Here is a 27,734-nt window from a genome sequence, read left to right on the forward strand (position 1 = left end):
AAAGGTCTACTTTCCTGCTGTTTACAGAAGAAAACAAGTCAATTAACAGCATCATAAAACAAAAATATATATTTTTTATATTTATGAAAGATCAAACGACAATGTCAAAAAGGAAAATAGTCACATTCAGTGATTCAGTTGAGCATTTTAGCATCTTTTTTGTTTTTTTTGCAGCTTTATTGTTTGTTTTTCACTGACAAACAAAGTTAGCGATGAACACAGTGGATTGTTTACCGGCTGGTGGAGACCGAAACCAGAGCGAGAAGAGAGAGAATGATGTGGGAAATGTTCTGCTGCCCCCTAGTGGCAAAGAAAATGTATCAACAAACGCAGCTTTAAATGTGGACGCTGTCCTTTAATGTTAATTGTTATTAAAGGGCCAGTGCGTGTAATACATTTCATTTCTGCCAATAGATCCCCGCAGTTATTTTTAACACGTTTTTTTAAAAGATACCTGAATTATTGATATTTCTTTCTGGAAATGACCACATGTTCATACAAATATTGAACATATTCAGTCATCCGTTGGTGGTGAAATGTCAAAAACAAGTCTTTTAATTTCACATTTTTCACGGTTCCTTTAAATCACAGATTGAGCCTTTAAGCGTCAGAATGGAGCCGGAAACAAAGAGAAGACGCAGAAAAACAACCCGCGGTCCAACGGTCCCAATATTCACCAAACAGTACTTCAAGTTCCCCGTTTGGTCGTCAGAGTACTTCCTTAAAAACTGTGAGAAAAACAGAGGATCCCGAGGATCCGAAGCTCCGCCCACAACGAGAAACACAAACAGGAAGTGGAATCGTGACACGGTGGAGTAAAGGGGGAGGAGGTCCCTGCATCGTCTTCATCATCCTCACTACAACATAGTATTCCCTACAGAGGCACATAGAAGGCTTGCAAGTTACAGTTTTAAAAGCTTTTAAAAGCGTTTGAGAGAACGAGACAAAAAACATGAAGAGACACGGCGGACGTCTGAGAGGGGAAACAGCAGTCGTAATAAATAAAGAGAAACTGCAGTTTTGGGAGGGGGGGGGATGGACTGGATCTAAATAAAAACAACAATAATTAATATAATATTAATAATAATAATATCCAGTTCTTTTCATGTTGAACAAGAGAGGAGAGGGTCGTGATTGGCTCAGTACAGACAACGAGGAGATCGTCTCCCACAAGTGACCAGTGTCCGTCCACACACACACACACACACACACACACACACACACACACACACACACACACACACACACACACACACACACACACGTCTGAGCCCAGAGATCAATTCTGTACATGCAGTCAATTAATAAACCGATGCAACACGTTGAGTATACAAACATTTAGATTACACATAGATTACATCATTCATCTGTTTTTGAGTGTGTATATATATATATATATATATATATATATATATATATATATATATATATATATATATATATATATATAAAAAAAAAAAAGCATCTTCTCACTCGGTTTTTTTTTCAGCAAAAACAAAACAAAATAAAAACTGGAGTTTGACCCCGACGACCTGAACTCCACGCGGTCGACTCTAACCGAAGGCGGGAAAATCTAACCAAAGAGGTGAAGGCGCCATGAGAGGACATGGAGAACATGTGATGGGGGCGGGGTCTAACTCCTCGTTCTGCTTCGTCACCGCTGGGGGGGGCGGGGTCTGCAGGTGGCGCCTCAGTCCCCCAACACGACCTTCACAAAGGTCGCCACGTCGGTTTCTTTGGCCTCGTGGGCGGTGAAGAAGGGATGTTGCTGAGGAGGAAGAGGAGGAAGAGCACACGGATTTAGTCTGATGACACGTGAACAGCATCACACCCGTCCCATAAGGCCACTTATGATGCAAATAAAAATGTATTCTGTCTCTGTGTTGCTTAATGACAATAAATGCTGGAGCTCAGAGGCCTTCAGGGCCGCCCGCTGGTGTCAGGGCGCCCTCTGGTGGCTGACCAGCGGCACTACAGGCAGGCGCAGGAACACTCACCATGAGTTCTGTGTAAGTCGGCCGATCTTTGGAACCTTTCTTTAAGCTGCGGAAGCAGAAAAGAAGCGTTAGTTCACAGCAGAAGTTATGTTATGTTTAAATATGTATGCGAGGCATTATCTTATTGTTTCATGTTGTTGTATTAGAGAAAAAGGGTTTTACATTCGTGATATCTCTTTGTTTCAGTCCATAAATCAGAAAATACTGTCCACAGATCTATATTCTCCATGTTTTTATTAATAAATTAGGTTTTGAATGCGTTGTGAGCAAGAGAATATATGAAGGAAAGAATAATCGACTCTTTTCAAAACAAAAGCACCAGGAATATAAACTGTCTGAAATGTTTTTCAGAATAAAGGTGGAGGATATCCGCCTTGTGAGAGGAGTCCAAAAGGTGGAAGTGAAAAATAAAAATAAAAATAAAAAACCTCTCACCACTGAGAGGAGAAGTCCACAAACTCGGGGGAGAACTTCTCGGCAGGAAGTTGAGGCGACGGTTCCTCCACCACCTGCCTCAGCTGCTGGAACGGCGTTCCCCACGAGTCGTACGGGAAGCGCAGGATGGCGAGCTCGATCTGAAAGAGAGGTCACGAGGTCAAGGCGAGTTCGTCTTCCAGTATTTATTCTGACTGATTTATTGAACTCGTCACAGTTGATCAACAGAAAACTAAACTTTATCGGTTTTGTTAACCGGTTGTTCTTCTACCGATATAGAAGGTCTTATTGGACGCTCACAATAGCACAAAGCAACTTAAAAAGGTCACGTTGTTTTTTAATCAGGTGTCTTTAAAATTTAAAATCCAAAAATCCAAATCCAAAGAAATTATAATTTTAAAAATAAAAAAAATGTAAAATCTTGAAAAAAAAGAAGAAAAAAGGATCTTTTTTAAATTCAATTAAAAGTGACGGGGCCAAAGCAGGCTATTTTAAATTAAAATATTTAAAATAATAAAAAGTGAGATAACATTTAAAGCAATAACTAAATTTAAACATTTTAAATTGAATTTTAAAAAGATCCTTTTTTTTTCTTCTTTTTTAATTTAAAAGTCAAGATTTTAAATTTCTTTTAATTTTAAAATTATAATTCTTTTATTATTAAAACATTAAAAATATATATATTTTTTACATTTAAAAAAAAGAAGAAAAACAAATAAAAACCCAAATGTAAAACAATAATTAAAAAAGAAAATTTAATTGAACATTTTAATGTATCCATATATTTACAGATGGAGGTGAAGAGCAAAAACAAGAAGGATTAATGCAATACAAGGGAGATTATTAATAATAATCTTGAGTGAATCTCAGCTTCTTCGAGGACGAACCGAGGCTCCAAAATCACCCAAAGTGCGTTTTATTCGACAGACTGATTTCTCCCTTTGTCTCGTCTGCAATGAAACGGTTCTTTTCACTGCGTCGTTCGCCGCTCGTCTTTAAAAGACGGAACAAGAAGTCGGAGCCAAAAATATTCTCTGGTCTGAGTTGGAAATTTGCAAATGAGAAAGCGATGAATATTTAACGACCGATCATAAACATGTCTAGACACTACAGCGATTCGACGAGGGCTGCGATAGTTTATTCTTTATTTGTATTGTGAGTCGTTTTCACGCCTCAGATCCTTCTGCAGCAATTGGACAAAGACAAGAAAGCAGTGGAAGACATCAAAGCTGATTTACTGACCATCGTGATTCCTAAACTCCAGATGTCGGATTTGACGCTGTAGCCTTTCTGGTTCGTCTCGGGGTTGATCCTCTCCGGCTGCGGGACGGAAGGAAGCACAATGTCACTTACGGCAGCGGTTGTCGGGGACGACCTGCACCCTGCCGTATCATCATAAACCCCTTATTCACACAACACACACACACACACACACACACACACACACTCAAACTAACCAGCTGCTAAATACGTCACAGCGTAGGAAAGCACGTTGCTAATTTTCTGTAACCAGTGTAGCATGAAAGCACAGTGGAAGCATGGTGGAATTAGCAAGCTAGGCAGCAAGCTAACTAGCTAGCTAGCTAAATGGGTAAACAAATCAAACTTCCATCCACACCAAATACCTACTTTGTACACTGCTTTAAACTAAAGCTTCACTTGGTTTTCCTGCTCACCGCCATGTAGGGCTTGCAGCCGGCGTCCATGGTTTTGGCCACAGAGTCGACCAGGTAGCCGCTGATGCCGAAGTCGCACATCTTCACCTGCCCCTGGGTGTTGATCAGCACGTTGGACGGCTTCACGTCTGCAGCCGGAGAGAAAGACGAAGACTTAGCGGTTAGACAAAGACTTAGCAGTTCTTCACAGGGCAACAGAACCTCTCGGTGGTCTCTGGTGTTGGGCTAGTGTTGGGCTAGTGTTGAGCTAGTGTTGGGCTAGTGTTGGGCTAGTGTTGAGCTAGTGTTGGGCTAGTGTTGGGCCGAGGTGTTGAGCTAGTGTTGAGCTAGTGTTGGGCTAGTGTTGAGCTAGTGTTGGGCTAGTGTTGAGCTAGTGTTGGGCTAGTGTTGGGCTAGTGTTGGGCCGAGGTGTTGAGCTAGTGTTGGGCTAGTGTTGAGCTAGTGTTGAGCTAGTGTTGGGCTAGTGTTGGGCTAGTGTTGAGCTAGTGTTGGGCTAGTGTTGAGCTAGTGTTGGGCTAGTGTTGGGCCGAGGTGTTGAGCTAGTGTCGGGCTAGTGTCGGGCTAGTGTTGAGCCGAGGTGTTGGGCCGAGGTGTTGGGCTAGTGTTGAGCCGAGGTGTTGAGCTAGTGTTGAGCTAGTGTTGGGCTAGTGTTGGGCTAGTGTTGGGCTAGTGTTGGGCTAGTGTTGAGCCGAGGTGTTGAGCTAGTGTTGAGCTAGTGTTGGGCTAGTGTTGAGCTAGTGTTGGGCTAGTGTTGAGCCGAGGTGTTGAGCTAGTGTTGGGCTAGTGTTGGGCTAGTGTTGAGCTAGTGTTGGGCTAGTGTTGGGCTAGTGTTGGGCTAGTGTTGGGCCGAGGTGTTGGGCCGAGGTGTTGGGCCGAGGTGTTGGGCTAGTGTTGAGCTAGTGTTGGGCTAGTGTTGAGCTAGTGTTGGGCTAGTGTTGAGCTAGTGTTGGGCCGAGGTGTTGGGCCGAGGTGTTGGGCCGAGGTGTTGAGCTAGTGTTGGGCTAGTGTTGGGCTAGTGTTGAGCTAGTGTTGGGCTAGTGTTGGGCTAGTGTTGGGCTAGTGTTGGGCCGAGGTGTTGGGCCGAGGTGTTGGGCCGAGGTGTTGGGCTAGTGTTGAGCTAGTGTTGGGCTAGTGTTGAGCTAGTGTTGGGCTAGTGTTGAGCTAGTGTTGGGCCGAGGTGTTGGGCCGAGGTGTTGGGCCGAGGTGTTGGGCTAGTGTTGAGCCGAGGTGTTGAGCTAGTGTTGAGCTAGTGTTGGGCTAGTGTTGAGCTAGTGTTGGGCTAGTGTTGGGCTAGTGTTGGGCTAGTGTTGAGCTAGTGTTGAGCTAGTGTTGGGCTAGTGTTGGGCCGAGGTGTTGGGCCGAGGTGTTGGGCTAGTGTTGAGCCGAGGTGTTGAGCTAGTGTTGAGCTAGTGTTGGGCTAGTGTTGAGCTAGTGTTGAGCTAGTGTTGGGCTAGTGTTGAGCTAGTGTTGAGCTAGTGTTGAGCTAGTGTTGGGCTAGTGTCGGGCTAGTGTTGAGCCGAGGTGTTGGGCCGAGGTGTTGGGCCGAGGTGTTGAGCTAGTGTTGAGCCGAGGTGTTGAGCTAGTGTTGAGCTAGTGTTGGGCTAGTGTTGGGCTAGTGTCGGGCTAGTGTCGGGCTAGTGTCGGGCTAGTGTTGAGCCGAGGTGTTGGGCCGAGGTGTTGGGCTAGTGTTGAGCCGAGGTGTTGAGCTAGTGTTGAGCTAGTGTTGGGCTAGTGTTGGGCTAGTGTTGGGCTAGTGTTGGGCTAGTGTTGAGCCGAGGTGTTGAGCTAGTGTTGAGCTAGTGTTGGGCTAGTGTTGAGCTAGTGTTGGGCTAGTGTTGAGCCGAGGTGTTGAGCTAGTGTTGGGCTAGTGTTGGGTTAGTGTTGGGCTAGTGTTGGGCTAGTGTTGGACTAGTGTTGGGCTAGTGTTGGGCTAGTGTTGGGCTAGTGTTGAACTAATGTTGGGCTAGTGTTGAGCTAGTGTTGGGATAGTGTTGGGATAGTGTTGGGCTAGTGTTGCGCCGAGGCTTGACACCAGGAAGCATTCGCTCTTAAAAGGCCAGCGTCATAAATACGACTGGAAGTTAAAGCTACTTGGCTACAAATAATCTCAACTTTTATCTTTGCTGACTATTCAAATAATCCTGTACATCTTTCCAGGTAGCCATTCATTTCCATTTATTTCTGCACGGTAGGCAGGCTCTTGAAACATGCTTTTAAAAAAGGTAAATGTTACATGATTGCTGCCAGATAATGCATTTAATCTCTTTAAACTTCTCGAGGACGCTGTAACAGCATTGGATTGAAGCGCCGAGAGGGAACCGAAACAGAAACCTCAAAACAAGGATCTGAAACCTGAGATCCGTTGTTCGTGCAATTATATTGATAAACGCAGCTTTTTAATGGAGATTCATTTGAAGTCTGGAGCTCAACGTCGCTGACTTGATGTTCACTCACAGTAATGGATTAAAGAACTCACACTGCTGATAGATTATTAATATCATACGGTAATGAATGGAAATCAATGGCAGCCTGAAAGGTCAGAAGAAGAAAAAAAGACGTTTAAATAAACAGCCGTGTGACTGAGCTGATGGGCTGAAGCGCCGGCCCTTTAATGAGAGCTGGATGGAGTGGATGCCTCCGAGGAGCTTTAATGGGTTCCCACTCGGACTCTTACCTCTGTGTATGACTTGCAGATTGCTGTGCAGATGCTCCAGAGCTTTGACGATCTGCAAAGACAAAAAGCCCGTCAGTCAGCACGCCAGAGTTACGCAACCGAGACGCGTCGTTGAGGTTTTAATACGCGAAACCCACCGAGACGGCGATCTTTCCAATGATGTCCTCGGGGATCGTCATGCCCTTCTCGATCACCTGCTTGTAGAACTTGTCGAGGGACGTGTCCATCAGCTCCATGCAGATCCAGACGTCGCCCTGGCAACAGACGAGTCAAATTTAGCGCCAAGGACGCATTCCAGACAGGAAGCGACGGATCTCTGTCCCGCCGCTTGAGTATTTATGACAACGAGGAAATCCTGAACAGGAAGTAGTCTGCAGCCGAAAGTCTTCACCATTTCATAATGACTTATAAGGTTAAGGTTATCACAACACTTTATAATTGTTGGAGTATGATAGTTCTCATAGTTGCAATACATAATAATCTAATAATTCATTATAATCACTGTTATAAAGCATTTTAACGTAAATATAAGTTACTCTAAGTTTGATTTAAGTAAAGTAAAAAGTCATTTAAAAACATTTTGTGTTGTTCTTGCATATTTAATCATTTTTTCTCACTTTAATGCTTTATAAACAGTAGATATAATTAATTATGAAAAGATTATTATGTATTACAACTATGGGAATTCGATGATCCTTGAAAAATAAAATGACAAAATGCCACGACGAAAGTTACTCATTGAATGCATTTTTATGTATATTTGTACTTTTAATTTTCTTAATTCAGGATTGTTTTTTATTTTAAATAAAACAAATCAAAGTGTTTCAATTAATGCATTTGATCTAAACTAACAAAAATAATGGTATACTATAAAAATAAAAAAAAGTAAAAGTATCTCTATCAATAGTGCCAACAAATCCAGTATTTATTTGATACTAAAACAGGTAAACAACACTTTTTCCCCAACAAAACTAATTAATTCTGTTAAAAGAAGCTGAACTTCTTGTCGAAATACAGTTTCTGAAAATCCCCCATGAGCCGACCCAAGCCAAGCGTTCAAGGCTATCTTCTGCTGCTTGACAGACACATTCAACCCGAGACCTGAACTGCATTGTGGTTTGATGGACAGCCCACTTTGCATCTCCCGACGCGTTACCTCTCTGAACAGCGCCCCGTAGAAGGTGACGGTGTAGAAGCAGTCCACCGTCCTCATGGAGATGTCCAGGTCCATCAGCAGCCTCTTCTGCTCCTGAGTGTTCACTGTGGCCCGGATCCGCTGAGGGAGGACGGACAGGAAGTAAGCTTCAAGACGACGGACAGGAAGTAAGCTTCAAGACGTCGGACAGGAAGTAAGCTTCAAGACGACATTCATGTGTTAAAGCTGCTTTCTCTACACTGACCACCAGGGGGCGACTCCTCTGGTTGTATAGAAGTATATGCTTCATGTGTTAAAGCTGCATGACTCCCCTGGTTGCATAGAAGTCTATGCTTCATGTGTTAAAGCTGCATTCTCTTTACTCTCCACCAGGGGGCGACTCCTCTGGTTGTATAGAAGTATATGCTTCATGTGTTAAAGCTGCATTCTCTCCCCTGACCACCAGGGGGTGACTCCTTTGGTTGTATAGAAGTCTATGCTTCATGTGTTAAAGCTGCATTATCTCTCCTGACCACCAGGGAGCGACTCCTCTGGTTGTATAGAAGTATATGCTTCATGTGTTAAAGCTGCATTCTCTCCACTGACCACCAGGGGGCAACTCCTCTGGTTGTATAGACGTATATGTTTCATGTGTTAAAGCTGCATTCTCTTTACTCTCCATCAGTGGGTGAGTCCTCTGGTTGTATAGAAGTATATGCTTCATGTGTTAAAGCTGCATTCTCTCTCCTGACCACCAGAGGGCGACTCTTCTGCTTGTATAGAAGTCTATGATTCATGTGTTAAAGCTGCATTCTCTCCACTGACCACCAGGGGGCAACTCCTCTGGTTGTATAGAAGTATATGCTTCATGTGTTAAAGCTGCATGACTCCTCTGGTTGTATAGAAGGTTATGCTTCATGTGTTAAAGCTGCATTCTCTCCACTGACCACCAGGGGGTGACTCCTCTGGTTGTATAGAAGTCTATGATTCATGTGTTAAAGCTGCATTCTCTCCACTGACCACCAGGGGGTAACTCCTCTGGTTGTATATAAGTCTATATAAATGACTCTACTTCTCTTGATGTATTCCCTCAGTAAACATTGTAAACATGAGTTTATGTCTCAATCTCTAGTTTCAAGTCTTCTTCAATACAGTATGATGTTTTTTAGTAAATTAAGGTAATTTAGAGTCAAACAGACCATAAAGCAGGGGACGCTTTAGGGGCGGGGCTACCAGGTGATTGACAGGTATCTACCAGAGATGTATACGGCGTCTCTATGTCACTCCTCAGCCCTAATAAGGTCACTTCCTGTCCACTGGTTGCTAAAAAAACAAAACATGCGGGCCGCCGCAATCCAAGATAGCGACGAGTGACGTCATGAGGTCAACGCCCACTTCTTCCATCCAGCCTGCGGTCCACAGACCCGACGCTCACCTTCACAGCCATGATCAGGCCGCTGGGCACGTGCCTCATCTTGTCCACCACGCCGTACGCTCCTCGGCCGAGCTCGCAGATCAGCTCCAGGTCATCGGCCTTCACCTCGAAGTTCTGACGAGGACAAGGTGAGAGGTCACAGGCGGGACTTTAAAAGTAGATATTTAAAAATAGTTTTTTGCTACAAAAGAACCTTGATATTGTTCCGAATGGACAGTAATCCTAAACACAATAAATCATTCACTTTGACTTCTGGCCAAGTGCAGCACAGAAAGCAGCCAGGACCTGTGCCAACGGAAAAATCCCTCACTTATTTGATGAGTTTAAAATAAGTACTTTTACAGCCTGGCGGGGTATAAAAGGCATTCCAGTCTCCCCACCATCACAAGGGTTCAATTCGGCCGTAAAGTTCACCGGGCCGTTCTTTACAGCTCAGACGCTGTACTGAGCCGTTACGTAAGAGTCCGAGGAAGAAACATCGGCCCTGAGCCCCGACCAGAGGAAAGGTGCAAACATGGAAAGTACCTTCTCTCCGATGGTCACACAAGCTTTAGAATCCAAGTCTCTGGGGGGTCTGAAACACACAGACATGTTATTACTGAGCTGACAGAGGAGCAGAAAGTAAAGTAAAAAAATTAATACTTGAGATAGATAGAAAAATGTTTTAATATCAAATAAATGAAGAAGAAAAAATGGATCAATAATCAAAATCAATCAAATCACAAAAAGTGAGAACAAAAATTGATATATTCATAAATAAATCTAATAAATGCTTTAAATGAATACAATATGAATGAATTTGAATTTAAACATTACAATTGAAATAGATTTCAAATGTGTCTTTAAAATGAAAACAAATATTTTCTTTAAAATGAAATAAAATATTTTCTTTAAAATGAAATACAATATTTTCTTTAAAATGAAATACAATATTTTCTTAAATGTTTTAAAACATGTACCTACAAATTAAAATAAATGTTTCTTTAAAATAAAACTTTCTTTAAACGTTTTAAAATATTTTCTTAAAAATTAAAACAAGATTTTCTTTAAAATTTAAAATATTTTCTTTAAAATTAAGTAAAATATTTTCTTTAAAATTAAATTAAAAATTTTCTTAAAAGTAAAAAAAATATTTTCTTACATTTTTTAAAACATGTACCTAAAAATTTAAATAATTATGTTTCTTTAAAATAAAAATAAAACTTTCTTTAAAATTTTTTAAATATCTTCTTAAAAATTAAAACAAGATTTTCTTTAGAATTTAATAAAGATTTAAAAAAAAGCATTTTCTTTCAAATAAAATAATAAAAAAAAATCTTTAAAATTTAACAAAGATTTCCTTTAAAATGTTCTTTTAAAATTGTTATGATTTTCCTCTTTCATCTTGAACATGGAGGAGTAAAGAGTCTTACGCTGCGGTGGGAGGAGGCTGCTCAAACACCTCCTTGGGGAGCTTGAGCACCGGCTTCCTCTTACCTGCAAACACACAAAACACATCATGAGAAAAAACACCTTGAGAGAAACATGTGGCAATGTCAGAGATGTTATGATTGTGATACGGTAACAGGTCCGATCAAAACATTGAGTATCGCCATATTACGTCATATCTCAGAGTAGAGCTGGGATGTGTCCAACTGTGCAGTAATCACTTGTTTTGCTTGATTTAAGACGATTAATCCATTATTCAAATTGTCCAGAAGGAGGAGAGCTCAAGGGAGGCACAAGAGAACCAGAACCAGAACTGTCAGCTGCTGCAGTAAAATGAGGATTTCTAAAGGGACCCTGGTGCTCAGAGACACTACAGCTTCAGTCCACAGGGGGCGCCAGAATCACCGCAACATGAAAGTTCCTCATAGCAGCTTTAAGCAACAAAAGCTACGCATTACATGAAAGAATTAGAGCTGCAATAAACGATCGTTTTCCTTATTGATTGATTATATACTAGATGTGTTGATGAACGGCTTTATCGGTAAAATAAAGAGAAAAAAAAAGCTGGAGTCAGTTTTCCTTCATACAAGACCAGAAATGCAGAAACCTCCAGAGAGACGGCGCAGGATGAAAGCACACTCGCTCCTCAACACAGCGCTCGGGACGAGAGACCTCTCTCTCTCGCTCTCTCTCTCTCTCTCTCTCTCTAGCAAACAACCCTCAGCAAGAGAACTTTCTATCACTTTCCACACGAGCTGAGCGACGGCTCCAGAATCTATTTTTAGGGTTCTAGAAAACTGTCCAACCCTTCCTGGCGTTCAGAGGCCCGGTGGTGTGCCTGCAGGTCCAGCGCTGTAAGAAACCCTCCCATGACTTACGTTTGGACGCAGCGAGCGACTCCAGATCCTGACTGAATGGAGCAGGCGCTCAGAGCAAGAGGAGGAAGACGAGGAGGAGGAAGACGAGGTCTGGCAGCTCAGGTGTGCTCTCTTCATCTGGAGGCGCTGCACTGTGCGGATTAATGAGCGGGCGCCGCGTTAACGGGGCGGCGCAGGTTGCTAAGGGTGTGACTCTGTGTGTGTGTGTGTGTGTGTGTGTGTGTGTGTCCACACAGCATCTGGCTCAAACCTCCTCAGACTGGGCTGACCCGCTACGAGCCAGTTAGCTGATGCACGTTAAGATCTGTCCTGACAAAGGAGGGGCAGCCATGTTGGATGTGTGTGTGTGTGTGTGTGTGTGTGTGTGTGTGGCTGACGCACCAGAGCTTTTTAAAAGGTGATATTTAAGACCGCCGCCCTGCTGATGTCACGGCGCTGAGCTGAAGGCGTGTCGTCCCAGAAGAAGAACTGGAAACGCTCACATTGTTGTTTTGTGTGAGAACACAAACACATGTCGCTGTGGACGGCGCCGCCAGCCGAAAAGCTGCCCTGAAAGCATGACACACACACACACACACACACACACACACACACGCAGGGCGTGGCTCCGCTATGCGGCCTTCGCCCGGCGGCCTCTCGCTCGCTCCACTTTGCAAAAGCAGCTTTGTTGCACTAAATATGTCAGTTTGAGCTCCGCCTACATGCATTCACACAGACGACAATAGCAACTGGAAGCCAACACACACACACACACACACACACACACACACTCAGAGAGAGAAAGGAGCACCTGCACAGTTTCTGAGCGATTATTGTTAACCTGCATGAGGAAACTGGAAGCGTGCTGATTGGCTGCTGCCGTTTAAAAGGAGGTCAGACCATAACACACACGTCGGATTCGTGGAGTCCAACAGGAAGTCGGCCTCCACTTCTTATTCACACGCTAATCTCTTCACGTGAGGACAGACGTGTGAACCGTTTGGAGTTGAAAGCTCTCTTCAGGCTCTCCAGTGGATCCAGATCCACACCCAAAAGGAATCGGTTCCTCTCGACTCACTCGGCCGCTGGACTCTGACTCACGAGCTGCTCCCCACAGAACGGCCTCGTCAGCAGAAGTCACGACAACCACAAGACGTTCTCCGCGTGAACCCGACGCGGAACGAGAAGAAACCTGCGCAATGCATCCTGGGAAGGCGGCTCGCACCACGCTGCGGTGATGCAGCGTGGAAGGAGCCGCACCCGACGATTATCATCATCATTATTGTTATCATAAACAATCAGTCCATGATGATGAATCAGTTCAGTCACTATTTAAGTAAAAAGGCCAAAAATAAATCACTGATTTCATCTTCTGAAACGGGAATATTTGCTGGTTCTCTTAATCATTAGTGATGATTTTGGTCAAAATATATATATATATATATATATATATATATATATATATATATATATATATTTATTTATAAAGATATAAAATATATATTAATTTTTTATAAATATATATTTTTTATAAATATATTTTTTCATAAATATATATATATATATTTTTTTTAAATAAATACATATATATTTATTTATTTTTAGATATAATATACACATTTAAATGAGTATATTTTTATATATATTTAAATATGTATTTTTTAACTAAAAATATATACATTTAAATACATAAAAAAGAAGATATATTTATTTAAAAAAATAAAAAAAATAAAAAAAATATATATATATATATATATATATATATAAAATAACACATTTGTTCGTTGATTTTGGAAGCATCGTGTGTTTAAAACAAATGAAGCTTTTGCAGCATCAATGTGAAGAACTCTGGGAGTTAAAGTGAGAGACTTGAAGAACGATGACAGGATATTCAACCTTTGTGTCTTTATTAATTCTGGACTTCTTTCTCCACAGGGTTTGTGTAAAGGCAATAAACGAGTCTATGCGTGTGAGATATGAGTTTACAGATAATTACACGCCCTCCTCGTCACGATGGACGTTGGTTTTATGGAGTTTCGCCGGTTACACCTTCAGTCTTCAGCCGCCGCAAAAACGCACCTCTGGGTGCTCTGGATTTATAAACACATGACATCACGACATTGTTAAACAGAATGCGGCACAATAATCGTTCTTTGTCGATTACCTTGTGTTCATGATCTGAGTCAGCCCTACTACAAGCTGTACATTTATATATACATGCAGAGTATATGTACTTAAAGGCTGACTAGGGGACCCAGTGATCAACCTAAAAATATCCTGTTCTCCAGATTTTGTTGCATAACTCAAACACACAATTCCTTCCTTTATTCCTACAGAGCTCAGCATCAACCCGGCCCTCTGCGGTCGGCAGTGTGGGTTAATTGAAAGCAGCAGCACGCATCAGTCCCAGCGACTCGCAGCACATTGAGCGTGCAGAGCAACGCCAGAGCGACGCAAGAGCGAGGCCAGAGCGAGGCCAGTAGGAGACGCCAAAGCGAGGGCAAAGGAAGGCCAGAGCGAGGGCAAAGCGAGGCCAGGAGGAGAGGCCAGCGCGACGTCAGGAGGAGATGCCAGAGCGAGGCCAAGAGGAGAGGCCAGCACCAGAGCGAGGCCAGAGCAAGGCCAGGAGGAGAGGCCAGCACCAGAGCGAGGCCAGAGCAAGGCCAGGAGGAGAGGCCAGCACCAGAGCGAGGCCAGAGCAAGGCCAGGAGGAGAGGCCAGCACGAGAGGCCAGAGCCACGGCAAAGTGATGCCAGAGCAAGGCCAAAGTGATGCCAGAGCAACGCAAGAGCGAGGCCCGGAGGAGATGTCAGAGTAATGCCAGAGCGAGGCCAGGAGGAGAGGCCAGAGCAAGGCCAGGAGGAGAGGCCAGAGCGAGAGGCCAGTGCGAGGCCAGGAGGAGAGGCCAGAGTGATGCCAGGAGGAGAGGCCAGAGCGAGAGGCCAGTGCGAGGCCAGGAGGAGAGGCCAGAGTGATGCCAGAGCAAGGCCAGGAGGAGAGGCCAGAGCGGGAGGCCAGAGTGATGCCAGAGCAAGGCCAGGGGGAGAGGCCAGAGCGGGAGGCCAGAGTGATGCCAGAGCAAGGCCAGGGGGAGAGGCCAGAGCGGGAGGCCAGAGTGATGCCAGAGCAAGGCCAGGGGGAGAGGCCAGAGCGGGAGGCCAGAGTGATGCCAGAGCAAGGCCAGGGGGAGAGGCCAGAGTGATGCCAGAGTGAGGCCAGGAGGAGAGGCCAGAGCGAGGCCAGTGCGAGGCCAGGGGGAGAGGCCAGAGTGATGCCAGAGCAAGGCCAGGGGGAGAGGCCAGAGTGATGCCAGAGCAAGGCCAGGGGGAGAGGCCAGAGCGAGGCCCGGAGGAGATACCAGAGCGAGGCCAAAGTGAGGGCAAAGTGAGGCCAAAGAGAGGCCAGAGCGAGGCCAGGAGGACAGGCCAAAGCGTCGCCAGAGTGATGCCAGAGCGAGGCCAGTAGGAGATGCCAGCACGAGAGGCCACAGCAAGGCCAGGGGGAGAGGCCAGAGCGAGGGCAAAGTGAGGCCAAAGAGTGGCCAGAGCGAGGCCAGGAGGAGATTTGAAAGCGAGGCCAGGAGGAGATGGCAGAGCGACGCCAGAGCAAGGCCAGGAGGCGATACCAGAGCGAGGCCAGATCGGAGCCAGAGGAGATGGGTGTCTGTGCTCCCAGTGTCCACCACACCCGAAAACAACAGCACGCCATCAGCTTTAGGGCCACACAAGCAGCGAACAGGAAAGAAATAACGCTGGCGGGGAGGTTTGCAGGGTGTGTGTGTGTGTGTGTGTGTGTGTGTGTGTGTGTGTGTGTGTGTGTGTGTGTGTGTGTGTGTGTGTGTGTGCAGATGACAGCCGGCCTGATTGATAACAAGACCTGGATCACATGACCTCTCTCTCACACACACAAGAATTCCAACAATCCCAAGAGTTCCCTGAATGGAATTCCACAGAGCCGGAGGAAGACGGCTCAATCCCAGACGGGGGAAGCAATGAAGGACAGGAAGAGACAACAGCGATCAACACAGGATAGAGGAGGGGAGGAGGGGTTGAAAATAACTCCCTCGCCGCTCTGGCAGCGCGAGAGATACTCTACACCTCCAAAGATGGCCGCACCTTCAGGTTACAGCTGTCAGAAGCTCCTTTGGGGACGGTGTTGACAGCGGCTCGCGCTGCACTCTCTGTGCACTCGGCTCTGGTTGTATAGAAGTATATGCTTCATGTGTTAAAGCTGCATTATCTTGACTGGCAATCAGGGAGCGACTCCTCTGGTTGTATAGAAGTATATGTTTCATGTGTTGAAGCTGCATTATCTTGACTGGCAATCAGGGAGCGACTCCTCTGGTTGTATAGAAGTCTATGCTTCATGTGTTGAAGCTGCATTATCTTGACTGGCAATCAGGGAGCGACTCCTCTGGTTGTATAGAAGTCTATGCTTCATGTGTTAAAGCTGCATTCTCTCATTTCCACCAGGGAGCGACTCCAATGGTTGTATAGAAGTCTATGCTTCACGTATTAAAGCTGCATTCTTTCTGACCACCAGGGGGCGACTCCTCTGGTTGTATAGAAGTATATGCTTCACGTGTTAAAGCTGCATTCTCTCTCATTTCCACCAGGGAGCGACTCCAATGGTTGTATAGAAGTCTATGCTTCATGTGTTAAAGCTGCATTCTCTCTACTGACTACCAGGGGGCGACTCCATACACACACACACACACACACACACACACACACTCTCAGAGAAGTGTAGCTGCAGTCCGAACGCACGCTCAACCCCGCCTCAGGAAAAGAGAAGTGCAGTAAGTGGATCATGTGATCAATGCTCTGAACTATTCCACTGTTATTGCAGCAAAAATAATTAAATAAAGCAGCTTCAGGCCTAAAACTGGAGCAACAATCAGCCTCCGTTTATTTTGCAGGACGTGAACTGGACAGGACTCACAGGAGACGCAAGACTAAACTCAAGGAAACCGGCAGCGGAGAGACTTCACTCCGTCTGGCAGCATTTCAATAAAACGCAAGGACACGATGCTTATTTTAGCTTCGCAGATTTGTACTCATTTCCTTCAGAGGTTGTAAGTTACACAACACTTTAATGTCCGTGGAGCTGCAGCTCACAGAGAGGTACAAAGAACAGAGTGTTCTGCACACAGGATCACAAATGTGTTTATCAGATTCAGAATGTTGCTCACAGGCGGAAACCTCCGGTTCTGAAGAGTCAAGCCAATGCTGCATGTCTTAGAGCTGCATTCTCTCTCCTGACCACCAGGGGCGACTCCTCTGGTTGTATAGAAGCCTATGCTTCATGTGTTAACGCTGCATTCTCTCCAATGTTCACCAGGGCGTGTGTGTGTGTGTGTGTGTGTGTGTGTGTGTGTGTGTGTGTGTGTGCTTCCTGCACCGCACATCATCAATGAATGGCAACAGAAACCTACTTCTGCTCGACAGGAAAGTCCCGAACCGACTCATTCATCTACAGAGGCCTAAAATAAAAATGTGTGTGTGCATTATTATTCATCCTCATGAACCGGCTGCAGCGAGTCGGTTCCTGTGTGTGTGTGTGTGTGTGTGTGTGTGTGTGTGTGTGTGTGTGGGTGGAACGTCGACTGTAGCAGAGAAACACTGTGAGGCTCTGACCATCGGGGGCTCTCTCTCTGCTACCGTCCACTTCTCTGTGTGTGTGTGTGTGTGTGTGTGTGTGTGTGTGTGTGTGTGTGTGTGTGTGTGTGTGTGTTGCATGTTGTGCAATGATCCAGCCTCACTTTGGACTTCTTGGAAAGCACACAGTCTGGGGAGGAAAAAAGAGAATCTGCCTGAGCTGCAGCCGTTTGTTTGTTTGTTTGTTTGTTTGTTTGTTTGTTTGTCTGCAGGACGCTGCTCCACGAGCTGCTGGTTGATCCCGCGTGGGGGTCGGAGGGTCACATGCACGCTTCTCGTGTGCACGCAGAGGAGAAACGGGCCGGCCATCTGCGCGCACGCAGCCAGTGGCCTGGACAGAAGCAGCAGCTGACAACACACACCGGAGCCTGAAGAAGCGCCTGTTCCTGAACGCACCACCACTTCAATGCTCATAAACAAATGATATAATTAGATGTTCATGTTCCGCCCCGTGAGCACAAGCAGCCCAACAGCCAACAAAGAAAGACAAGTTGACCCCTGACCCCTGACAGCTGCAGGCTGCACGCACCCACCTATCTCCTTATTTACCTTGAGCACCGTGCACGAGCACCCACCTATCTCCTTATTTACCTTGAGCACCGTGCACGAGCACCCACCTATCTCCTTATTTACCTTGAGCACCGCGCACGAGCACCCACCTATCTCCTTATTTACCTTGAGCCCCGTGCACGAGCACCCACCTATCTCCTTATTTACCTTGAGCCCCGTGCACGAGCCTTGCATCAACTCGTGCAGAGTTCACTAGAAACGGGGGCCCGGCTCGTGCCCGTGCAGGGCTCGACATCCCTGCTTGCCCGTGCGCCGCTATAGCAACGTGCACAGGGCGCGCGCACACGCAGCAGCATCGTCTTCACCAGGAACTGTGCAAAGGGGAAGATCCGAAACAGGAAATGCAGCTGACCCCCTTCGTGACAGGCAGCTGCCGCATGCACCGGCCGCATGCACCGGTGGATGCTGCAGCCCGCTGCGGCGCGTGCTTGCATGTCGGTGGTCGGTGCACGGATCGGCTTCACGCGCTTACCTCCCTTCGGCTGAGACATTTCCCCTCTGCTGTGGTGAGGGGGAGGGGAAGCACAAAAGACTTTGCCTTCGCTCTCGCTCCCTCCCTCCATCGCACTGGCGCGTCGACAGCGGCTCGCTTTGCAAACAAAGATGCACGCACAAAAAAATTACAAAAAAATTGCGAGAGCTCGATCTTCGTGCACTTGGAGCCTTTGTGCGTCCTGGAGCGCGCGGCTCGGTGCAGGCGGCGCGTGCACGAGCCCCTCGCGGCGTCGAGGTGATTGTGCAAAATGCGCTGCACAGAGAGCCTCCGCAGCGGTTACATGACGGGCCGAGGCTGGAGGAACGCGCCTTCACTGGATCAGCGAGAGCCCCTTGCGCGAGGACGCTCTTCCTGCTTGGCGCGCAAGGGGTCATGGGAAAGGTAGTCCTGCGGCGCTCGCGGCGCCGGACGTGTTTACGGGTGTTGTTCTTCAACGCGTGTGTAATGCACATGTTGTAAGTATGGAAGCCCGTTCCCGCCAATGTGATAAAAACAATGAAGATCCTGTGAGAGATACTATCCCACAATTATCAGGTACTAAGTCGAAATTATGAGATAGTATCTCATAATTATGATTTACAGGATCTTACAGGAAATGGGCTTCCATATATATCGCCTACATGCACTTAAAATGTTAATTTACTATAATATATTGGAATATTAGTACTGATGCATTAATGTTAAGCAGCATTTCTTAGCTAATTTCATATACAGTTTGGTGGTTTCATGATAATCCATTTATAAAGTGATTATGTTGTTCATATCTGAGAGTCTAAGTTAAGCTAACTTGAGTAAAATGTGTTTTATTTGTGAGGTGATGAAAACATGAAATCACAAGACAACGTTCAGTTTACTTTAAAACGCTGAGTATAAATCTTTATTATCAGGTAACATTGATTAATAAGTGAACTAATGACGAGACAGTCGGACGTCTACTCAACTTCTACGAGGTTTTGAGCACCTGAAGTTCAACGGGATGAACATTTGGTTTCCAGTAAGAACGGATTCAGAGATAAGCAGGTCAAATACGAACGTCTAGGAAGAGTTTTATTTGATTTTGTTTTTACATCTCAGTTACTTTGGTTTCATTTAATGACTTTATTTAACTTTGGGAGTCCAACATGTTGAAAAAACAGTTTGAATTTCGACATCTATGTTGTTTGATCTGCAAATCACCAAATCAGTGCTCACAACCACAACTGGGACCCTCTATTGTAAACGGGGTCAATAGCACCAATATATATGTGTGTGTGTGTGTATATATATATATATATATATATATATATATATATATATATATATATATATATATAACAAACAATACAAAGAAAACATAGAAGGAAAAGAACCTGAAGCATAAAGGACGAGGCCGGAGATATTCCATATTTTTCTTATTTTCCAAAAAATCTGATGAAGAGACCAAAACAGAACATTGGTTCCTGCTGAAATCTTTAAAAAACACATGAATAAGTTGTTTTATTTAAACAAAATGCTCAGTAATTTCCTAAAATAGCTGGACACTGTAGTGTTTAACAAACGTTACTCAAACGGGAGGAAAAAGGGACTATTTTCCGAGGCGGATGAATCCACATGTGGTGCTCTAGTGAAATAAACTACTGTGTGTGTGTGTGCATGTGTGTGTCTGTGTGTGTGTGTGCGTGTGTGTGTGTGTGTGTGTGTGTGTGTGCGTGCGCTTGATGACGATGTATCGCACTAGAAATGGCAAAATTCAATAACAATAATAATTAGATTCTTCCTCAATTGCTGAAAAAGTTTTTATGTTGTAAAATGTAAATATGGAGAAAAAAGACATTCGTCTGTTTGTGTCTGTTCATGGAGTTTGTTGACTATATTGCAAAATATGGAAAAGCACCAGACTAATTCTTTAACACACATGTTTCACCACGATTTTACAAAAGGCTCTTTGTTGTGGATTTGTGGATTGTTAGTTGCCCAATGAAATCAGCCGATGCACGAGACGAGAGGAGGATCCACGTCCACCCCCGTGGCGTGATATGAGCTTCACGAGGCGGGTCAGTTCTTGATGGTGATGAGGGTTTGGTACAGCGGCTTCACCACAATGTGGAGGAAGAGGGAGCTGTCGATGAGGTACTCGGACGTCCGGCGGTACAGGTCGGCCTCGGCCAGGAAGTCCCCGGTCTCCTCGGTGCTCTGGTGGAAGTTGTAGACGTGCTTCACCACCAGCGCCCCCTGCTGCTGCGCCATCACGAGCACCGTCTTCTGGAAGTTCACCCCGGCGAAGTCGGCGCTGGACGTGGCCGGCGTGATGATGATGCGGGGGCGCCCTCCCTCCACGCGCGTGGGCTGCATGGCGCCGGCCTCCGTGTACATCGGCCTCAAGCCGACGGGCAGCCAGCGCGGCGAGAACATGGCGTTCCAGGTCACCCGCTTGCTGGAGTCGTGGCCGCTGGGCCCCAGCTGGGTCTGGAAGCTGGTGCTGCGGTCGTCCCGCGAGGGGTTGCCGATGATCCAGGGCGACCCCCACAGCGGCGACAGGTAGTTCCTCGGCATGAAGAGGCTGCAGTTCACGTCGAAGAACTTGGCCATGTGCATCGGCGAGGCGGAGTGGAACTGGTAGGACAAGTACAGCAGGTCGCGCACCGACTCCTGGTAGCGGCCCAGGACCGGCGAGTGCGTCTGCAGGCGGAAGAGCTCCCGCGGCGGCATCATGGCGTAGCGCACGGCCCTCAGCGCGTTCTCCGCCGTCAGGCCGTCCGGCTCGTTGTGGACGATCCAGGCCTCCAGCGCCGCGAAGAGCTCCATCTCGCTCTGCAGGACGAGGTCCGAGCGCCGCAGCAGCGACATGAGCAGCTGGCCGCTGACGCTCGGCCACTCGGCGCTCTGCAGCAGCGACGACAGGTTCCAGGCCATGAACTGGAGGCAGTTGTCCCGCAGGGTGGCGTCCCCGACCTGCAGGGCGTACTCGTACCAGCCCGCCACGTGGCCCGAGGAAGAGTCCCGCGCCAGATTCTGGGTCATGTACTGGGTGATGCCCTGCTGGAGGCCCAGCACCTGGTACTTGGCGGCCAGCTTGTGTAGCGGCGTGGCGTGGTCCAGACGCAGGGAGATCTCTCCACAGTACAGATACCTGCTCAGAGAGAGGAAGAAGAGCTTCAACTCATTGTGTCCAACGGCACGAGTACAGAACGTGTAAAGCTTTTCATGGCTAACATGTTATAATGTGTAAAGCGTTTTATGGCTAACATGTTATAATGTGTATTAACATGTAATTCTTTTTATAGCTAACGTGTTATAACGGGTAAAGCTTTTTATAGCGAACATGTATTAACTTGTAAAGCTTTTATTGGCTAACATGTTAGCAAACAGTTGGCTATTTAAGTCTAAAATTCTTTCTCGTTCGGCTGTTTTGGTCTCCACCAACTCGTCTTTGGGTGCTAAATGTTCGCTAGCTTAAAATATGAGGCGTTACTGAGGTACGCAAGTTAGGTAAAAAAAACATGGCAGACCATAAGCAACTTCTTCTAAGGTCATGAAAACACAGCGATTCTTTTTTTCCGGTGATTATACACAAAATAAAACCTACTTATTAATAGATATTTAAACTGTTCCCTTCAGTGACCTCAAAGCAGCTTCCTACAAAGATTGAAAACACTTTTTTTATGTAGTCGTTCTGTGAAAAGTTCCATGTTAATATGAACAAAGATTGTCGTCCAGGTTGTAATCAGCCCCGTTAGCATGTGAGATAGAAATAGAATTGTGTTATTGATTGCTGTGGCGGCTCAGGCTCCTGTGTCTTACAGCCGGCGCCACGGGAGCTGCTCTCGAGCACAGCAGTTCACCGATTGGTGGGTTTGTTTCACGTTGGACCTCATTGATTGTCTCAGATGTCGGGCTGCAGACGTGACAACTCAACCGACACCGAGGCCGCGTGTGACGCGCGGGCGAGCGCTCCCACCTGATGAACCGGTCGAACACGGCGGCGCAGTCGGAGCTCTCCTTCAGCACCAGCGTGCTGCCGTTGCGCCTCAGCAGCATCTCCTCGAACACGGGGCTCTGCAGCGAGAGCAGCAGCGCGTGGGCCGGGATCACCTTCACCTCGTCGGCGCTGGGCGTCTCCACCCTCAGGGACACGTCGCTGCCGTTGCCCTGCAGCAGCAAGGCCTCCAGGCGCTGCACCAGCGTCAGGGAGTGGCTGATGGTGTCCGCGCCGCCGCCGCCGTCCTGGGACGGGTCAACTTTCAGCGAGCCTGGCGGAGGAGGGGAACCATGCAGAGTTATGAGGAGAGAAAAGTACTGGGAACAAAACCAAAGGTTAGGTTGAGGCAACAAAGCAAAAGGTTAGGCTAAGGCAACAAAACCAAAGGTTAGGTTTAGGCAACACAACCAACAGTTAGGTTTAGGCAACAAAACCAACAGTTAGGTTTAGGCAACAAAACCAACAGTTGGGTTTAGGCAGCACAACCAAAGGTTAGGTTTAGGCAACACAACCAAAGGTTAGGTTTAGGCAACGAAACCAAAGGTTAGGTTTAGGCAACACAACCAAAGGTTAGGTTTAGGCAACAAAACCAAAGGTTAGGTTTAGGCAACGAAACCAAAGGTTAGGTTTAGGCAACAAAACCAAAGGTTAGGTTTAGGCAACACAACCAAAGGTTAGGTTTCGTCAACAAAACCAAAGGTTAGGTTTAGGCAACACAATCAAAGGTTAGGTTTAGGCAACAAAACCAAAGGTTAGGTTTAGACAACGAAACCAACAGTTAAGTTTAGGCAACACAACCAAAGGTTAGGTTTAGGCAACAAAACCAACAGTTAGGTTTAGGCAACAAAACCAAAGGTTAGGTTTAGGCAACAAACCCAACAGTTCGGTTTAGGCAACACAACCAAAGGTTAGGTTTAGGCAACAAAACCAAAGGTTAGGTTTAGGCAACACAACCAACAGTTAGGTTCAGGCAACAAAACCAAAGGTTAGGTTTAGGCAACACAACCAACAGTTAGGTTCAGGCAACAAAACCAAAGGTTAGGTTTAGGCAACACAACCAACAGTTAGGTTTAGGCAACAAAACCAACAGTTAGGTTTAGGCAACAAAACCAACAGTTGGGTTTAGGCAACAAAACCAACAGTTGGGTTTAGGCAACAAAACCAACAGTTGGGTTTAGGCAACAAAACCAAAGGTTAGGTTTAGGCAACACAACCAAAGGTTAGGTTTAGGCAACGAAACCAAAGGTTAGGTTTAGGCAACACAACCAAAGGTTAGGTTTCGGCAACAAAACCAAAGGTTAGGTTTAGGCAACACAATCAAAGGTTAGGTTTAGGCAACAAAACCAACAGTTAGGTTTAGGCAACAAAACCAAAGGTTAGGTTTAGGCAACAAACCCAACAGTTCGGTTTAGGCAACACAACCAAAGGTTAGGTTTAGGCAACAAAACCAAAGGTTAGGTTTAGGCAACACAACCAACAGTTAGGTTTAGGCAACAAAACCAAAGGTTAGGTTTAGGCAACACAACCAACAGTTAGGTTTAGGCAACACAACCAAATGTTAGGTTTAGGCAACACAACCAAGTGTTAGGTTTAGGCAACACAACCAAATGTTAGGTTTAGGCAACACAACCAAATGTTAGGTTTAGGCAACACAACCAAAGGTTAGGTTAAGGCAACACAACCAAAGGTTAGGTTAAGGCAACAACCCCAACGGTTAGGTTTAGGAAAACTGCCATGAACAGTTTGGAAAACCGCGACGTCCTTCTGGTTTAAAGTCGTGTTTGTTGGATCTGACCGTCTCCCCATAGTCGTCCTTGTGGATATTATAAAGTCACTTTCTCTGACTGTCCTTTCGTCACGTGGATGCTTTTAATTTGTGTGTTCCCTCCATTAAGGATCATAATTTACTTCATATTGGTCTTACTTTTTACACGGGACACGAAAACAACAGACAAACAACAACAAAAATCCAGCCCCTGTATACAAAACCAATAGTTGACATGAGGAGACTAATTCACTGCCGTGACACCGGGCCGATCTATCGGGCCGATAGAAGGCCAGTATCATCCAGTTCCACGCCATTGATCCGTGCAGCTGCTGGTCCGTCTGCACAATGAGGGATTGTGGGTCACGTTTAATTAAAGCTTCGCCCCCCTGCAGAGGAGCAGGGTTCATGTTAGCATTAGCAGTGCGGTTCCTCTTTCTGATTCACTGGCTGTTGATATAATGAGCGTAATAAAACCAGATCCAGAGATCAGTGAAGAGCCCTTTGGTGTGAGTCCCATGTTTGACCCGTTCCTCCACCGAGACCTCCTGAACTCCTTTAACACGTTAAAAACACGTCAGACGTAATCCAGGAGATTAACGTTCCCTCTAAATGTGAACGGCGATGCAGTCACTCATTTTTAGGTTAGTTTTAGGAAACCAGCAGAGCTTGAAGTAACAAATGATTTCCGGTCCAGACATTTATTATTACAGTCTGAATTTCTGCTGTGAATAAAAGACATTATATAGATATTAGGTTTGGGGCTCAACAACAATTTATAAGCACATCATCTCACATCACTTGTGACCATTATTATAACTATAAATCAAGCTTAAATGGAACATAAAGACATTAGTTGTTATAGTTAACAACTACTTGTATTATTATTTACAGTCTGAACATTCAGTTCTTCTGAAATGTTTTTGCTCAGAAATCATGTTTCATTATATTTAGTTCAATAAGTTATTTACTTATTATTTCACAAAAAAAGAACACAAACATTTTCATAAATGAAAGACAGCGTCGTTCTTAAGACGTCGCCTCCGGCCTTGAACCCCAGAACCACCAAACAAACGTTGTTGCAGGACATTAAAACGCAAATAATGAGCTCTGAGCATCGAACACTGACTGACCTGCAGCAGCTGCTCCCTGGAGCCGACCGAGAGCCAGAACCAGAACCAGAACCAGGACCGACGTCCCGGCGGGGACTCGATCATCTTGTTTCACCATCTTTGCCCCGTCGTCGTCGTCGTCGTCCTCACCGCCGTCTGTCTGCACTTCTGTCCTCTCTGCTGGGAGGACGAGGGGGGTCGGTGTCTGAATGTGGGACAGGGGGTTCTCCTCGCCACATCCGGCCCGCCACACACACACACAAACACACACACACACACTCAGAACCTCATCGATCAGTGGGTGGAATCAGGCCAGGCCTGTCCTTGTATGAACGCTTGCTGCTGGATATTGATTGGACGAGGAGGCAGCGGGGGGCTCTCAGACTTCTGAGGACCCGGCAGACCCGGCCGTGCCGTTTGATCCACCTGCAGGTCCAGGAGGGGAGACCCCGACCCGTCTCCATCACAGGATCGGGCCCTCGGGTTCGGGGTGACAGCGAGCTCCCGGCATCCGGACTCCCCGGGCGGCTCATCTGTGTCAGCGGGTTCAGGCCGATCCGGAGCCTGTGCGTGACACTGCAGCACAAGCAATTTAATCACGGCTGCAGGCGGCAGCACGCTTCATTAGGGTCAGGCGATCAATGTGCCTCTCTCACTGATTTTGATTAACACATCCTCATGACTTTATTGAGGATATGGTTAACACACACTAAAAACACTCGGTTTTCGAGAGAGGAGTCAGGGAGGCTTTTGGCGCGTGTGCGTTCCACAGTGAGATCCGCCGGATCGTTTGAGTGTCGGAGTCGATTGGAGGTCTGACAGGATGAGTTCCTCTGGACAGAAAGCGGTCTCTGCCTCTGGACGTCCGCCAGCAGGTCGTTCAATGTGCACAAACACAATGTGTCCTTCTGTGGGGACCCGGCACCTCGAGTTCAGCTAGAGAACACTCAGATAGAACATGTACAACTACTTTAATGTATTTAAAGAAGCTGTAGGGGCAGATCACACCGAGCAACTATGTAATTTCACATAATTTTGGCCCATTATTACTATACATAATGGCCAAAAAGATTAAATATATACAGTATATATTTAGGATGTCTGAGGGGACCATGTTCAAAGCCTCTATTGTGGACGTGGCCGCTAGGATCTGTGGTCAGAAGGTCATCGGTGTCGTGGCGGACACCCGAGAAGGGAAGGGTGAGGGAAGCCGTCAAGCTGAAGGAGGAGACCTTTCGGGCCCCAGGGGTCTCCTGAAGCAGTGACAGGTACCGGCAGGCCAGAAGGGCTGCAGCTGCGGTGGTCGCCGATGCTAAAACTCGGGCATGGGAGGAGTTCGGGGAGGCCATGGAGAAGGACTTCCGGTTGGCCTCAAGGAGGTTCTGGCAAACCATCCGACGGCTCAGGAAGGGAAAGCAGGGCCTACCCCAGGCTGTTGTTAGCGGGGGAGGGGAACTGCTTTTAGGAACTCCTGGAGAGGAGGCAGCGCCTCAAGACTTGAGGGTTGCACCCATATCTTGTTGGAGGCCACTAAGGTCGTCAAAAAGCTCCTTGGTTGCAAGGCGCCCTGAGATGCTGAAGGCGCTGGACGTTGTTGGGCTGTCTTACCTGACCTGAGGCCTTTTCAACATCGCATGGGGTTGGGAACAGTGCCCATGGACTGGCAGACCGGGCTGGTGGTTCCCATCTTCAAGAAGGGGGACCAGAGAGTGTGCTGAACTATCGTGGTATCACACTGCTCAGCCTCCCGGGGAAAGCTTATGCCAGGGAGCTGGAAAGGAGGCTCCGACCGTGAAGATGAACAGTACGGATTCCGTCCCGGTCCTGGACCAGTGGACCAGTTCTTTCCCCTCGCAAGACTACTGGAGGGGTCCTGGGAGTTCGCCAAACCAGTCTACATGCGAACAGATAAAAGTAAATAGTCTTAATTATCTGTACGAACTGGTCCTGCATCGATTTAAACACTGACTCTGAGGGAGACTCCCTTTTTGCGACATCCTCATCTGATAATGTGGGCAGTAAATGAAGATTTTAACATGAAAACGTGTTTGCATCCAGTCACTGGACGGCTCACCGTCCTTCCACACGGAGCTCCTTCTCAGGATCTGCGTTGTGTCTTAACACCACGTTCACGCTGCAGCGCATTTAGAAGCCGTCCAGAAAGTCACATTATATTATTTATAAAAAGCACAGATGGAGGAGTCAGAAAATGCTGTTATTGCAATAAAAATTCAGCATGGAACATTTTTGTTTCAATTTTGTTGGGTCGGTGGGGCGTGAACGTTTTTATTCCTCCAAATGGGGGCGTGACAGAAACTACTCACTTTAGAGCAGTTAGAGTAGACCACTGGCTTAGAGAAAGAAACATTATGTTCAACTTTCATTTACAGCCACACTGAGGAACTGAATCCCTCTTTCTTGAATCAAAAATACAGATTTTTCCTGACCTTTACTTCCCTTCAGAGTTAGTTCACCCAGTTTATAATGAAAGGAATATTCTCCTCTTCTACTTGTGCTGGCATCTCGTCGTCATCGCTTT

At 46.3% G+C, this 27,734-nt stretch overlaps 2 protein-coding genes across 4 annotated transcripts; both read right to left on the minus strand.

Annotated features, from left to right (window-relative positions):
- Nucleotides 1-1,629: 1,629 nt before the first annotated feature.
- On the minus strand, nucleotides 1,630-18,427 carry map2k6 (mitogen-activated protein kinase kinase 6; the record flags this gene model as incomplete). Of its 3 annotated transcripts, none has more annotated exons than XM_079237057.1 (12): nucleotides 1,630-1,768; nucleotides 1,998-2,043; nucleotides 2,433-2,572; nucleotides 3,675-3,752; nucleotides 4,109-4,236; nucleotides 6,783-6,834; nucleotides 6,920-7,036; nucleotides 7,939-8,058; nucleotides 9,353-9,466; nucleotides 9,878-9,926; nucleotides 10,765-10,828; nucleotides 18,337-18,427. In XM_079237057.1, 12 exons carry the CDS (start codon nucleotides 18,425-18,427, stop codon nucleotides 1,691-1,693), a joined length of 1,077 nt encoding a protein of 358 aa, XP_079093183.1. In that variant the 3' UTR covers nucleotides 1,630-1,690. The 3 variants fall into 3 exon arrangements, with proteins under 3 accessions (XP_079093183.1, XP_079093182.1, XP_079093181.1); XM_079237056.1 differs by having other exon boundaries at nucleotides 10,765-10,823; nucleotides 18,329-18,427; XM_079237055.1 differs by having other exon boundaries at nucleotides 18,316-18,427.
- Nucleotides 18,428-20,394: 1,967 nt separating this feature from the next.
- On the minus strand, nucleotides 20,395-27,340 carry btbd17a (BTB (POZ) domain containing 17a; the record flags this gene model as incomplete). The annotated part of the gene is made up of 5 exons (XM_079237952.1): nucleotides 20,395-21,469; nucleotides 22,298-22,589; nucleotides 25,217-25,375; nucleotides 25,581-25,771; nucleotides 27,270-27,340. 5 exons carry the CDS (start codon nucleotides 27,338-27,340, stop codon nucleotides 20,395-20,397), a joined length of 1,788 nt encoding a protein of 595 aa, XP_079094078.1.
- Nucleotides 27,341-27,734: the final 394 nt, after the last annotated feature.

The sequence above is a fragment of the Taurulus bubalis genome, assembly GCF_910589615.1.
Source record: "Taurulus bubalis genome assembly, chromosome: 2".
Classification (NCBI taxonomy): Eukaryota; Metazoa; Chordata; class Actinopteri; order Perciformes; family Cottidae; genus Taurulus; species Taurulus bubalis.